Here is a 13,140-nt window from a genome sequence, read left to right on the forward strand (position 1 = left end):
AGTTTATCATTATGTCCTCCTCCAGCAGTTAGCAATTACCAACTCCCTTCCCATATTCCTCTTCTTCACACCAGCATACCAGTACTATTACACCACCAGTTCTGATCTCAGCACCTCCATTTCACTAGTTGTCCTCATCCACTAAATATGTATTAAATTATTTCCAACATGGAGTGGATCAGTAAAACATATTACCTACCAGGCCCTAGTGTCATCACAACAACCAGCACATGAACCCTCTGCATAAGGTTCTTCTGCCCAAGAACAGTGCATGCTTTGTGTAAAGTTTCCTGAAAACACTCCTTGGGCTTAGGCTTTTTTTTTTCTATGTGTGTGTTCCCCTCCTGGTGCACACCAGCAGCAACAAATGCTGCATTTGGCATAGCATTATGGTTTTCTATAGAGCTTTTTTTCTTTCCCATAATCCCTACTACTTACTAGCTGTTATACCCCGTATTTTTATACGTCGAATTATTCGCAAGCAAATCGACTCAAGTTAAAGACGGGATTATTTTCGGACATGAAATAGGAACTTTTAATTTTCAATTTTAATTAGTACACAAATTGTTTATAAATTTTATTTAGTGTAGAAATATTATTGGAGATTAGGAACTAACTAATTATGATTAGATTATTAAGTAGGGATTAGGGATTAATTAACCTAATTACTATAGTGGGCCCCACCCGAATATATATAAAAAAAGGAAAATAACAATTCAAGAAAATAATTAGTGAGTCATAGGGGGGTAGCACGTGTCCAAGGGAGGGACACTATATATATAGTGATGTCAAGGACCAAATTAGCAATTCATATTCATTTTGCAAAAAAACTAGTTCAAGAAAAAGAAAGGAAAGAACATTTCCATGGCTGCTCTCGGCCAGCCATGGTGATTGAGGAAAAAAAGGATTTGTTGCATATTTGATCAAGTTCCAAGTGAATTACAAGTTCAAGGAGGTGATAGCAACATTGGATATTAAATTGAGGAAGAAGAAATTGTAAAATTGGAGCAATTGAGTGTAGAAATTCCTCCGAGAAAATTTAGGTAAGATTTTCTTATTTTGTGGTATAATTGTTTTAATAGTGTTGAAATGGAATTATAAAAATTGTATTGGACGAAATTGGAAGTAAGAAAATGCACGAAATCGTTGTTATATGAAATTGTGGGTTGAAAAGGATTCAGAAGGGTTGTTAGATTGTTAGAATTGTTTGTGGGCTGAATTGTAAGAATTTTGTATGTATATCTCTATTGCTGTTATTATTGATATTTCTGTGATGACAGGAGGATAATTGAAAATTCGGGTTAGGCGAATATATAGGGGAAATGCTGCCCGATTTCCGTTAAGTCCTTAACTAATGAAAAGCCCTAATCGAGAAAGCATAAGTTAAAGCATGAGTTCTATAAGCCATGGGCTACAGATTTACGAACAAGAAAGTATAGTTACTAACGATAGTGTTACTTTTATATTAAATAGGCTAAAGGGGCGACGAAGCGAACGAGATTACGATTAATCGTTAACAGGTACGTAAAGCTTTCCCTTCTTTATTTTGGCATGTCTTAGATATAAGTGACGAATGATATGAGCTTTGGGGTAATTCCATTCATAAGTTTCGAGTGTGATTCATGATTCCTATTCACTTCTTGATGTTATAACTCTTGAAATGATTGAGCTTCCCTCTCAAAGTTTTCTATACGTTGGATAGTAGTCGATATATATAAGCTCCTATTCTTAGAGACTCTACCATAACTAATGTCCTTGACTTCTATAAGCCATTTCATATTATCTTGATACATGTCTATGATTCCTAAGGCTCTTTTGATATGATCTATAATGATATTCGAGGGATACTTGATATGATTGTCGCTATTGCTACTCAGGTGTTAATCTCTTCTTCTTATTCTGTTGAGTCTTGATAATGATTTAAATTGCATATGGTTGCTCACTACTCTGCTCGTGCATGCCTCAATATGTCTTTCACCGAGTCCCAGGCTGGGTATGTTATCGTGCACAGTCTCACTGCATTGTTCACCGAGTCCCTCACTACAGGGCCGGAAAATGATATATATATATATATGATGGAGTTATATTGTGTTATGGCGTTATGATGTGTTTATGGAGTTATGCTGTGTTATGGCGTTATGATGTGTTTATGGAGTTATGCTGTGTTATGGCGCCAAGGATGGTGTGGCGACCATGTTCACCAAGTTCTATAATGGGCCGGGTATGATATATGATATTGACATGCATGATTTATGTTTCAAAAGGGCAAGTGTTTTGGTATTCTGAACATTGTACTTGTCTTCTGTACTCCCTATTTCAGTTATGATCCTTTTTACTGTATTTCATGCTTTATATACTAAGTACATATTCCGTACTGACCCCCTTTCTTTGGGGGGCTGCGTTTCATGCCTGCAGGTACAGATAGTCGGTTTGGTGAACCTTCAGCATAGGACTTCTACTCAGCTGTCTTGGAGAACTCCGTTTTTTCGGAGTCTAGACTTTTGATACAGATCTGCTAATGTATATGTATATGCTTATCCAGGGGTATGGCGGGGCCCTATCCCGTCATATTTCACTATTGGTACTGTTAGAGGTCTGTAGACATGTGTGTGGGTTGTGTACAGATTATGATCAGCTGTGTCTATATAGGTATTGTGGAAGTTCTGTTGTTGTAGCAGCCTTGCCGGCTTGCATATGTTATCGGTTCGTAGTGGCAGCCTTGTCGGCTTGCGTAGCATAATGATATATATAAATATATATAGTGGCAGCCTCGTCGGCTTGCATATGTTATTTCGTTATGATTGATTGAGGACCTATAGTATCAGTCCGACTATGTTTAACAGGTACATATGGGTGTCCAGCTCGGGCACTAGTCATGGCCCACGGGGCTGGGTCGTGACAAAAGTGGTATCAGGGCAGTTCATCCTCGGAGTGTCTACAGACCGTGTCTAGTAGAGTCTTGTTTATCGGTGTGTTGTGCACCACATTTATAAACAGGAAGCTACAGGACATTTAGGATGTTACCTTTCTTTCATATCTAAGATCGTGCGATAGAGCCAAGCTATAGGAAATGAGATTCCTTATACTAACCCTTGTTTTTAGCAGAAGAATGGCATCGACAGAAGAAAGTGACTTATGATATTGGAAGTTACAGAGTATGCAGGTAAGCAATGGTACGAAAGATGTATGTCGGGTAAGGTATTTGAAGTACGATTGAAATGTAAAGTTGAAGATTGAAAGGGAAAGTAAACAGGAAAGTGTAACAGGTGCAGTTTGAGTTGGACATACGAGGTAAGTCCATCATTTTCATACTGTTGTTGATATTGGGAGCCCTGTGTGGCTATGATATGATATGATATATACGTATATATGTTGGCCCTGTGAGGCATTGTTGGCATTTCCTGCGTGCAGGTTTTGGGATAGTAAGAAGTACAGAGGAGACCCTGCCAAAAGTTTCCTAGAAAAAAAAGGAATGAGATATAGGTTCATAATATGTCTTGAAAATCGTAGGGTAAATTTATTATGTTGGATTAAAGCTTTAAGAGATACCCTCCATGCCATCCATAAGAGGCACCATTCTTACTTGGGAAATTTTATTTCGAAGAAGCATATATGAGCAGCAAAGTTTGGAATTCATTTGAACGGACCAGAGTACTTTCCAGCCACATTTTTACCTCAGAAAAGCTCATATTAAAGGGCAAAAACGTCCAGCAATTAAGTTTCACTTCATTGGAAGAATACAGAGCATACAACAAGTAGGTTATGAACTAAATAATTCGTTCACGACTCAAGAATAAACCTAGAGGTAAACCATGTGAATCAGGCACTAGAAGTCCTGTGGTGCTTGTCGGATTCTAGTTTTTCTTCTGGTGTTGGTTGGAGAATGCTTCATGGTGACATTTTTATTAGTTTTAATCAGCTAATTGGAGATGGAATTTGTGGGAAGAAAAACTCAAACTTGTGGGCTGTCTAGGATCATGTGTTTCACGTGTTGTTGATGAAAGGCTAGGATAATTTGGAAGGGCTAGCGACACTAAGAGATGGTTTAGAAAAGGTGGAAAATCTTAACAGAGGGTTACATTGAGGTATCGACTGAACTAATAAGCAGGGATAAATCACGACGAGTTTACAGTTAAAAGGAGTAATAGTATGATTGAGATAAAAGTACGGAGGAGGAAGAATTATGACAAATTACGAAAGTATTAATAAGACATCTTGTGAGATGTTAAAGATAAGATTGATCAAAAAGGGTGAAGGGTTAAATACGCCTACTCCACAGAGTGCAATTAAAACATAGTAAGAATCGTGAATAAGGTTAGGAAGTGTTACGTTATAGGATGGATTACGAACAGGATGTAATGTGAATACCATAAGGATTGTTATAGAAATGAGTAAATCCTAGCAAGGAAATAACTAAAGGATATGATGTGATCAGCGTGAAACGGAAAAGCAAATATAGAACAAAAAAAAAAGGATTTACAAAGTCCTATAAGGAAAGTTCAGAATAGAGATCGAGTGGTAACGAAAGTGAAAGAGAGCATAGGGAGAGAAGGAGTTAATAGAAGGAATAAGATAAGAAGAAAGCGAGTGGGATTGCAGTGGAGCAATGTGTTATGACGTGTATAGCTAAGAAAATGAGTAATATAGGCGACAGAATTGTGAAAGACCGGAATAAAGGAAGATGAGCAACGGGATAGAATGAATGCCAGAAATGATTGGTATGATAAGAACAAATGGGGATGAACAGAACATACTTTGAAAATGAGAAAGGGGTTATGTAGAAGTAGTGTTTTCCGGAGGATACGGGAGTAGCATGAGATTCCTCGTGCACAAAATAAAAGATGGACATAGACTGGAGAAATGAAAGGAATACTAAAGGAAGCACTCAAGACAGACGTAATTAATTGAGTATGAGTATAGGATAAAAGGGAAATATATAGCTACAAACTTAAGGTGTAGTACGACGAGAAGGTGATAAGACAAGAACACTATTAAAACGAATTTGATATGATTTTGAGTAAGTTAGAAGTTAGTGTTGGGTATACAACAAGGGTGAAAGAGCGTGAGGCATAAAGTAATACTGTGTGTATGTGACTTCACCTCGAAAATAGTGAAATCCTTAAAAGACAGGGATTGCGGATTTGCGAAACAACTGATGTATTGTGGATTTATTAGAAGCAACTGATGTTGGGATAAAGATAGTGTTATAGGAAAGCTTGGGACATTTATCATTAGAATATAAGTGCTACCTAATTGAGAATTTGAAACGACTATAAGAACTAGCTAATTACTGATCGGAATAAATGGAATGTGGCTTTGGATAAATCATTACATTTATTATATTACTCGAGTACCAACCATCAGATAAGATTTTGTACTATATATCGAGAGTTCTCGTCGCTTCGTGATTTGGTTAAAGGTTTCGTACGTGGGGAATCAAAGTTATAAATGATAAAGAAAAGACATGGATATGGTATAAGTACAACCCCAAAGGGGGGAAGCGGGTGAAAGCAAAGTAAGTATAAATGGAAACAATTGACACTGAGATATATTTGATATAGATGCTTAAATTTCAATTGAGATCCCCTGCTAAAACAAGTTAATAAGCTTTGATAGCCAGCAATGAATGGATAGAAGACAGGATGGTATTTGAGACAAGACTAAGGATTATTTGTAAAGATTCTGTATAATATGACATTAGAAAGTTAATGCGTATAAAAAGAAAGAATATGACAAGAAAATGGTAACGAGTAGCTTAAGAGATATTACAAAGGATAGCAACGCTATACTGGATTAGAGGTTAAGGCGTTGGCAATGGGGTTGCTTTGTAAGTTTAAAGTGGCAAAGGAGGAAGGACAGGAAATCTCCTATAGTAGGGTATGAGAAAATCAAATGGTGAATAAAGAAAGGGGAAGGAGCATGACAAGATAGACCGCAAGTGAGTTTTAGTACAAATAAGATATGCAAAACAGAATGAACCAGGAGAGGGGAAAACTATGACTAAGATTGGATATACTTCATACAAGTTGTACAAGAATAGTTATGCAGTCTACGAATATTTGTATGCTAAGAATGACACCAAGTGTGTACTAGATAACAAGAGTAAGGATTCAGTAACAACAATGTGGGTGTGACATTCTGGACACATTAAGGAAAGATGAAAAATGGTTTGAGCCAAATTACCGGGATAAAATTTGTACTGAGGACAATAGGACATGGCCATAGTCGAGCCCCGACACCATTGAAATGTACGAGAGAAGAATGCAAGGTAAAGCATAAAAACTAGTGAAACGACGCTAAGGTATTTCCCGGGCTAACTTGAGCACTTACGCATATTCCGATGTGTGATAGGAGAACTAAGAGCAAATTTGAGTAAAGGGGCAATAGAAGAGTTTGAGTCAAAAATAAAGAAACGACACGAGATAATATGCTTAAAGTATTGCCAGTTAGGTTAAGGGAAATTACGAAATGATTTAACCGAGACAATCAGAACAAGCGAGTTACGGGATGACAGTGAAGTTATAATATGAAGGAACTCTAGTGCTATTTGATAGCCAACCCTAAAGATCGAGATCAAGAACTAAAAGCAAGTGATAGTTAAAAACCTTTAAACGAAAGTCAAAAAGTGACACATGATGCTGAAGATTCCAGAATACGGACTGTAACAGCAGAGCAAAGCAAGGTTATTGGAGTAAAATAATGTCACACCCTGGGAATTGACATTTTATTCGTAGAGTCTGTCAAGGGTCTACAAGTTACCAGAAGTATGAAATACTCCAAGAATTGTAAAGTCTAATGAACCGACGAGGGACGTCTGCGCGTCATAAAAATCTTGTTTAAAGATTAAGAGGTAAGATGAAGGGAACGATATCTTAAGGGAGTAACTATAGGAGAAGAAGGAGTTGAGTTATGACTACGTGCACCATGAGTACAAGTCCGAATCAATTAGTGACAATAACATTTCAGCAGAAGAGCCCGGTACACAACTGACAACCGACTGCGAAATAAATAAGAGAGTAAAGACAATGACGTGGAATTATTACCTCGAGAAGCAACAGAAAGAGGAAATATTACAGGAATGACTATGTAGAGATCTGGAATGCGTTATAGTGAATTATAGTGAATCGACAAATGGAAGAGGTATGTGAAGGGCATAATTAAATAAGAGAACACCTGAGAAAGTATTGGGAGTTCAGGACCAGTTTAACATTCGAGGACGAATGTTCTAAAGGGGGGAAGGATATTATACCCCGTATTTTTATACGTCGAATTATTCGCAAGAAAATCGACTCAAGTTAAAGACGGGATTATTTTCGGACATGAAATAGGAACTTTTAATTTTCAATTTTAATTAGTACACAAATTGTTTATAAATTTTATTTAGTTTAGAAATATTATTGGAGATTAGGAACTAATTAATTATGATTAGATTATTAAGTAGGGATTTGGGATTAATTAAAATTAATTAACCTAATTACTATAGTGGGCCCCACCCGAATATATAAAAACAAAAGGAAAATAACAATTCAAGAAAATAATTGGTGAGTCATAGGGGGGTAGCACGTGTCCAAGGGAGGGACACTATGTATATAGTGATGTCAAGGACCAAATTAGCAATTCATATTCATTTTATAAAAAAACTAGTTCAAGAAAAAAAAAAAGGAAAGAACATTTCCATGGCTGCTCTCAGCCAGCCATGGTGATTGAGGAAAAAAAGGATTTGTTGCATATTTGATCAAGTTCCAAGTGAATTACAAGTTCAAGGAGGTGATAGCAACATTGGATATTGAATTGAGGAAGAAGAAATTGTAAAATTAGAGCAATTGAGTGTAGAAATTACTCCGAGAAAATTTAGGTAAGATTTTCTTATTTTGTGGTATAATTGTGTTAATAGTGTGGAAATGGAATTATAAAAATTGGATTGGACGAAATTGGAAGTAAGAAAATGCACGAAATCGTTGTTATATGAAATTGTGGGTTGAAAAGGATTCAGAAGGGTTGTTAGATTGTTAGAATTGTTTGTGGGCTGAATTGTAAGAATTTTGTATGTATATCTCTATTGCTGTTATTATTGGTATTTCTGTGATGACAGGAGGATAATTGGAAATTCGGGTTAGGCGAATATATAGGGGAAATGCTGCCCGATTTCTGTTAAGTCCTTAACTAATGAAAAGCCCTAATCGAAAAAGCATAAGTTAAAGAATGAGTTCTATAAGTGATGGGCTACAGATTTACGAACAAGAAAGTATAGTTACTAACGATAGTGTTACTTTTATATTAAATAGGCTAAGGGGCGACGAAACGAACGAGATTACGATTAATCGTTAACAGGTATGTAAAGTTTTCCCTTCTTTATTTTGGCATGTCTTAGATATAAGTGACGAATGATATGAGCTTTGGGGTAATTCCATTCATAAGTTTCGAGTGTGATTCATGATTCCTATTCACTTCTTGATGTTATAACTCTTGAAATGATTGAGCTTCCCAAAGTTTTCTATACGTTGGATAGTAGTCGATATATATAAGCTCCTATTCTTAGAGACTCTACCATAACTAATGTCCTTGACTTCTATAAGCCATTTCATATTATCTTGATACATGTCTATGATTCCTAAGGCTCTTTTGATATGATCTATAATGACATTCGAGGGATACTTGATATGATTGTCGCTATTGCTACTCAGGTGTTAATCTCTTCTTCTTATTCTGTTGAGTCTTGATAATGATTTAAATTGCATATGGTTGCTCACTACTCTGCTCGTGCATGCCTCAATATGTCTTTCACCGAGTCTCGGGCCGGGTATGTTATCGTACACAGTCTCACTGCATTGTTCACCGAGTCCCTCACTAGAGGGCCAGAATATGATATATATATATATATATATATATATATATATATATATATATGATGGAGTTATGTTGTGTTATGGCGTTATGATGTGTTTATGGAGTTATGCTGTGTTATGGCGTTACGATGTGTTTATGGAGTTATGTTGTGTTATGGCGTTATGATGTGTTTATGGAGTTATGCTGTGTTATGGCATCAAGGATGGTGTGGCGACCATGTTCACCGAGTCCCATAATGGGCCGGGTATGATATATGATATTGACATGCATGATTTATGTTTCAAAAGGGCAAGTGTTTTGGTATTCTGAACATTGTACTTGTCTTCTGTACTCCCTATTTCAGTTATGATTCTTTTTACTGTATTTCATGCTTTATATACTCAGTACATATTCCGTACTGACCCCCTTTCTTCGGTGTTAATCTCTTCTTCTTATTCTGTTGAGTCTTGATAATGATTTAAATTGCATATGGTTGCTCACTACTCTGCTCGTGCATGCCTCAATATGTCTTTCACCGAGTCCCAGGCCGGGTATGTTATCGTGCACAGTCTCACTGCATTGTTCACCGAGTCCCTCACTACAGGGCCGGAATATGATATATATATATATATATATATATATATATATATATATATATATATGATGGAGTTATATTGTGTTATGGCGTTACGATGTGTTTATGGAGTTATGATGTGTTATGGCGTTATGATGTGTTTATGGAGTTATGCTGTGTTATGGCGCCAAGGATGGTGTGGCGACTATGTTCACCGAGTCCCATAATGGGCCGGGTATGATATATGATATTGACATGCATGATTTATGTTTCAAAAGGGCAAGTGTTTTGGTATTCTGAACATTGTACTTGTCTTCTGTACTCCCTATTTCAGTTATGATCCTTTTTACTGTATTTCATGCTTTATATACTCAGTACATATTCCGTACTGACCCCCTTTCTTCGGGGGGCTGCGTTTCATGCCCGCAGGTACAGATAGTCGGTTTGGTGATCCTTTAGCATAGGACTTCTACTCAGCTGTCTTGGAGAGCTCCGTTGTTCCGGAGTCTAGACTTTTGGTACAGATCTTCTAATGTATATGTATATGCTTATCCAGGGGTACGGCGGGTCCCTGTCCCGTCATATTTCACTATTAGTACTCTTAGCGGTCTGTAGAAATGTGTGTGGGTTGTGTACAGATTATGATCAGCTGTGTCTATGTAGTTATTGTTGAAGTTCTGTTATTGTAGTAGCCTTTCCGGCTTGCATATGTTATCGTTTCGTAGTGGCAGCCTTGTCGGCTTGCGTAATATAATGATATGTAGTGGCAGCCTTGTCGGCTTGCGTAGCATAATGATATATATATAGTGGCAGCCTCGTCGACTTGCGTATGTTATTTCGTTGTGATTGATTGAGGACCTATAGTATCAGTCCGACTATGTTTAACAGGTACATATGGGTGTCTAGCTCGGGCACTAGTCATGGTCCACGGGGCTGGGTCGTGAGACTAGCCACATAATGTCTATTAAAAACCTCTTTACTAGCAGCCTACTTGCATTTTACTGGTTACTTTTTTTACTGATGGTTGCTTTAATTTCCTCACGTCCACATTTTTTTGTAGATATCGCTCGAGGAAAAGGCCGAGGTAGCGAAGGTCGTGTAGGAAAGTCCTCACTTAGGGGTGATTTTTCTCGTCATGCAAACATGCCTACCATTCGTATTCCCACCACAGTTAGTCCTCAACAAGGTGGTACGAGTTCCATAGGTGGGCCAGATCCTATAAACCATGTTCAAACTTTAGGTACGCCATCGGTTCAAGCGTCAGATCACGGTAGTAACCCAACCATCCCTGAATTATCTCCCATTACACCTGATCTGAGCAGCCCAATAGACGAGGGTACATCAAACCAGAGCAACACTATCAGCGAAGAAGAGTCCAGTAGTCGTCGTAGGCAGTGGACACTTACACTTGTTACTCTTACTCCTGCAGGGTTAGTCCATGCTTGTATTTTTTTTTATATATATAATTTGTGGTAGGCCTTGAAATAACATTTTCAAATTTATGCAGGTTGGAACTTTCAAAAGAATGCTCCAATACCATATCCGCATCTTTCAAAAATCAACTTGATCCCAATGGAATCAATTGGAAAGGTGTCTCAGAAGATACTAGAGATTTTTATTTTGGGGAGTTCAAGGTATAACTTTCATCATAATTCGTTTTATAAGTGTATTAGCTTTTATAGTTAGGATACTAATAATATTAGTTTACAAACTGTTTTCAGAAGACATACCGTTGGGACTCTTCGATTCCTGAGAGTGTAATCAGAAAACATTGGAATACTAACGCAGCAACAAAGTATAGGAATTTCATTAGCAAAATTAAACAAAAAAGGATTGAGCCGGATTATGTGTCTGATAATGTGTGGGAACGTTGGTTGCAACTTTGGGCGGATCCTAAGTGTGTTGAAAAGTCAGAAATAAATGCAAAGAATCATTGTGGAGGGAAAGAAGTTGCTGCCGGGACTCACCCAGGTGGCTCTATCTGCATTGGGGAGCATCGCAAGAGACTTGTAAGTAAATATTTTTTCATACCCTCTTAAATTTTTTATATTTACTACTTCAAAAATACTACTTGAAAATTGGTTTTTCAAGTTGTTTTTTGCAGTTCTTGATTCTGGTTTACCTAGGTATATATATTGCTATTTTCTTGATTACTATGTTGTTGTCTTTCTTGAATTATTTAGGTTTGTCTATTGTTGGTTATACTGCTATTGTTCTTGGTGTAATTTTTTGAAATGAGTAACTTTTGCATAGACTGTTGGAAAGGGTCGAGATCCAACACCAGGCGAGGTACATTTGCACGTCCATACACATGATCATGATGGAGAATCTTTTGTTGATGAGTGTGCCCGAGCTGTCCATGTAAGTTCAAAATTTTATAATTTCAGAATTAAACTAATGAAAAACTTAAGCCTTATATGATGACTTTAGTAAATAGCCCGGCTGCAAATATTGAGATAGTATTTTCTGGTACTATGCCCTCAGCTTGAGATAACACTCTAGCAACTTATTGCAAGGAAATCCTTAGCAATACCAATTGCACTTCACTTTATAGTTTGATCATTGACACAACTGATTATCTTTGTGATAGTATAATCTATGCATTGCACTGCTTTTACCTAGCTGCTGTAAACAACAGTGTTTTGCCTAAGCTGTACTGCCCATGCTTCATCTGATCTGCACAAATGATACACTAATTCCCTCCAGCTGCTTCAAGTAGCAACATGTGAAATCATCTGTAACTTTGTGAACCTGCAGATCAGCAAACACCTCCAGCCTTGTCTGCACAGTCTTTTTTTTTTTTAATCCTTGTGTTCCCCTCCTGACTCACAGCAGCAACGACAAGTGTTGCATTTATGCAACCTTGTGCTTGTTAGTCTCTATAGCTTGTACACCAACATCAACCAAACCAAGTCCGCAAAGTGACAACACTAGCCTGTTCCTGTGATGCAGTGGAACCAGCTGCTAGTTGCCCTATTCAAACTCCCATAGCTGTTACTCCTTATGTAATAATGCTGAAATTGAATCCTTTGAGCCCTACTATTGCTTTCCAACTGCTGCACATAACACTGCTGTTCTCCTACCGTCACTACAGCAACAACCAACTCCTAAGCTGCATATCCTATTGATGTTGGTCAATTTACTTTTGCTTGATATAAACAGTCTACTAGACAGGAAGAACTGAAAAGTAGTATCAGTAATGACTTAAATCAGTAGGAAATAGCCTGAAATTGTCCTTCTATTTGTTGTTTAGGAACTCTAATTGTCTTTGTTTTCATGTTATGTTACTTGACTATGAGACAGTGTATATGATCATTTATATCCAAGTTGTATGAAACTCTTTTTTGTTGGTCATCATGAGACTTCAATTCCAACGAAAAATGGATAAATATCTGCTCCCTTATCTTTGGAATTCATTTCTCTTTTTATTTGGTAAAATTGAATGGTTAGTATTCTTGATGTTTTAATTTCACTACTTATTACAGGAAAGATATCAAGAAATATTACGGGAAAAATCACAGTCTCAGTCTGATATTGATCAATGTGAAGCATATTACGAAGCTGCTGGGGGAACAAGGAAGAGAAGAATATATGGTCTTGGATCTCAAGCACAAAGTTATTATGGGCCGAATCTTTGCGTCAATTCTGGCTTTAATGCTTCAGCATCAGCAACACCTTCAACTTCTTAATCAGCACCGACAAAAAATATGGAGGAGTTAGTGATGCGATTGATTCCTACA

At 37.2% G+C, this 13,140-nt stretch overlaps 1 protein-coding gene across 1 annotated transcript; it reads left to right on the forward strand.

Annotated features, from left to right (window-relative positions):
* Positions 1-10,543: 10,543 nt before the first annotated feature.
* LOC132628619 (uncharacterized) lies at positions 10,544-12,616 on the forward strand. Its single transcript, XM_060344387.1, has 7 exons — positions 10,544-10,830; positions 10,908-11,034; positions 11,122-11,409; positions 11,505-11,516; positions 11,654-11,761; positions 12,286-12,405; positions 12,563-12,616. The coding sequence occupies exons 1-7, from the start codon at positions 10,544-10,546 to the stop codon at positions 12,614-12,616; spliced, it is 996 nt and encodes a 331-aa protein (XP_060200370.1).
* The last annotated feature ends 524 nt before the right edge of the window (positions 12,617-13,140 follow it).

Source organism: Lycium barbarum, chromosome 2 (genome assembly GCF_019175385.1).
Source record: "Lycium barbarum isolate Lr01 chromosome 2, ASM1917538v2, whole genome shotgun sequence".
Classification (NCBI taxonomy): Eukaryota; Viridiplantae; Streptophyta; class Magnoliopsida; order Solanales; family Solanaceae; genus Lycium; species Lycium barbarum.

Bases quoted from the DNA above. Each gene is read 5' to 3' on its own strand.
- LOC132628619 (XM_060344387.1), top strand. From the start codon at position 10,544: ATGCCTACCATTCGTATTCCCACCACAGTTAGTCCTCAACAAGGTGGT. The intron at 10,831-10,907 runs GTTAGTCCATGC...AAATTTATGCAG, and splicing joins GTTACTCTTACTCCTGCAGG to GTTGGAACTTTCAAAAGAAT. The intron at 12,406-12,562 runs GTAATAATGCTG...TGATATAAACAG, and splicing joins CCATAGCTGTTACTCCTTAT to TCTACTAGACAGGAAGAACT.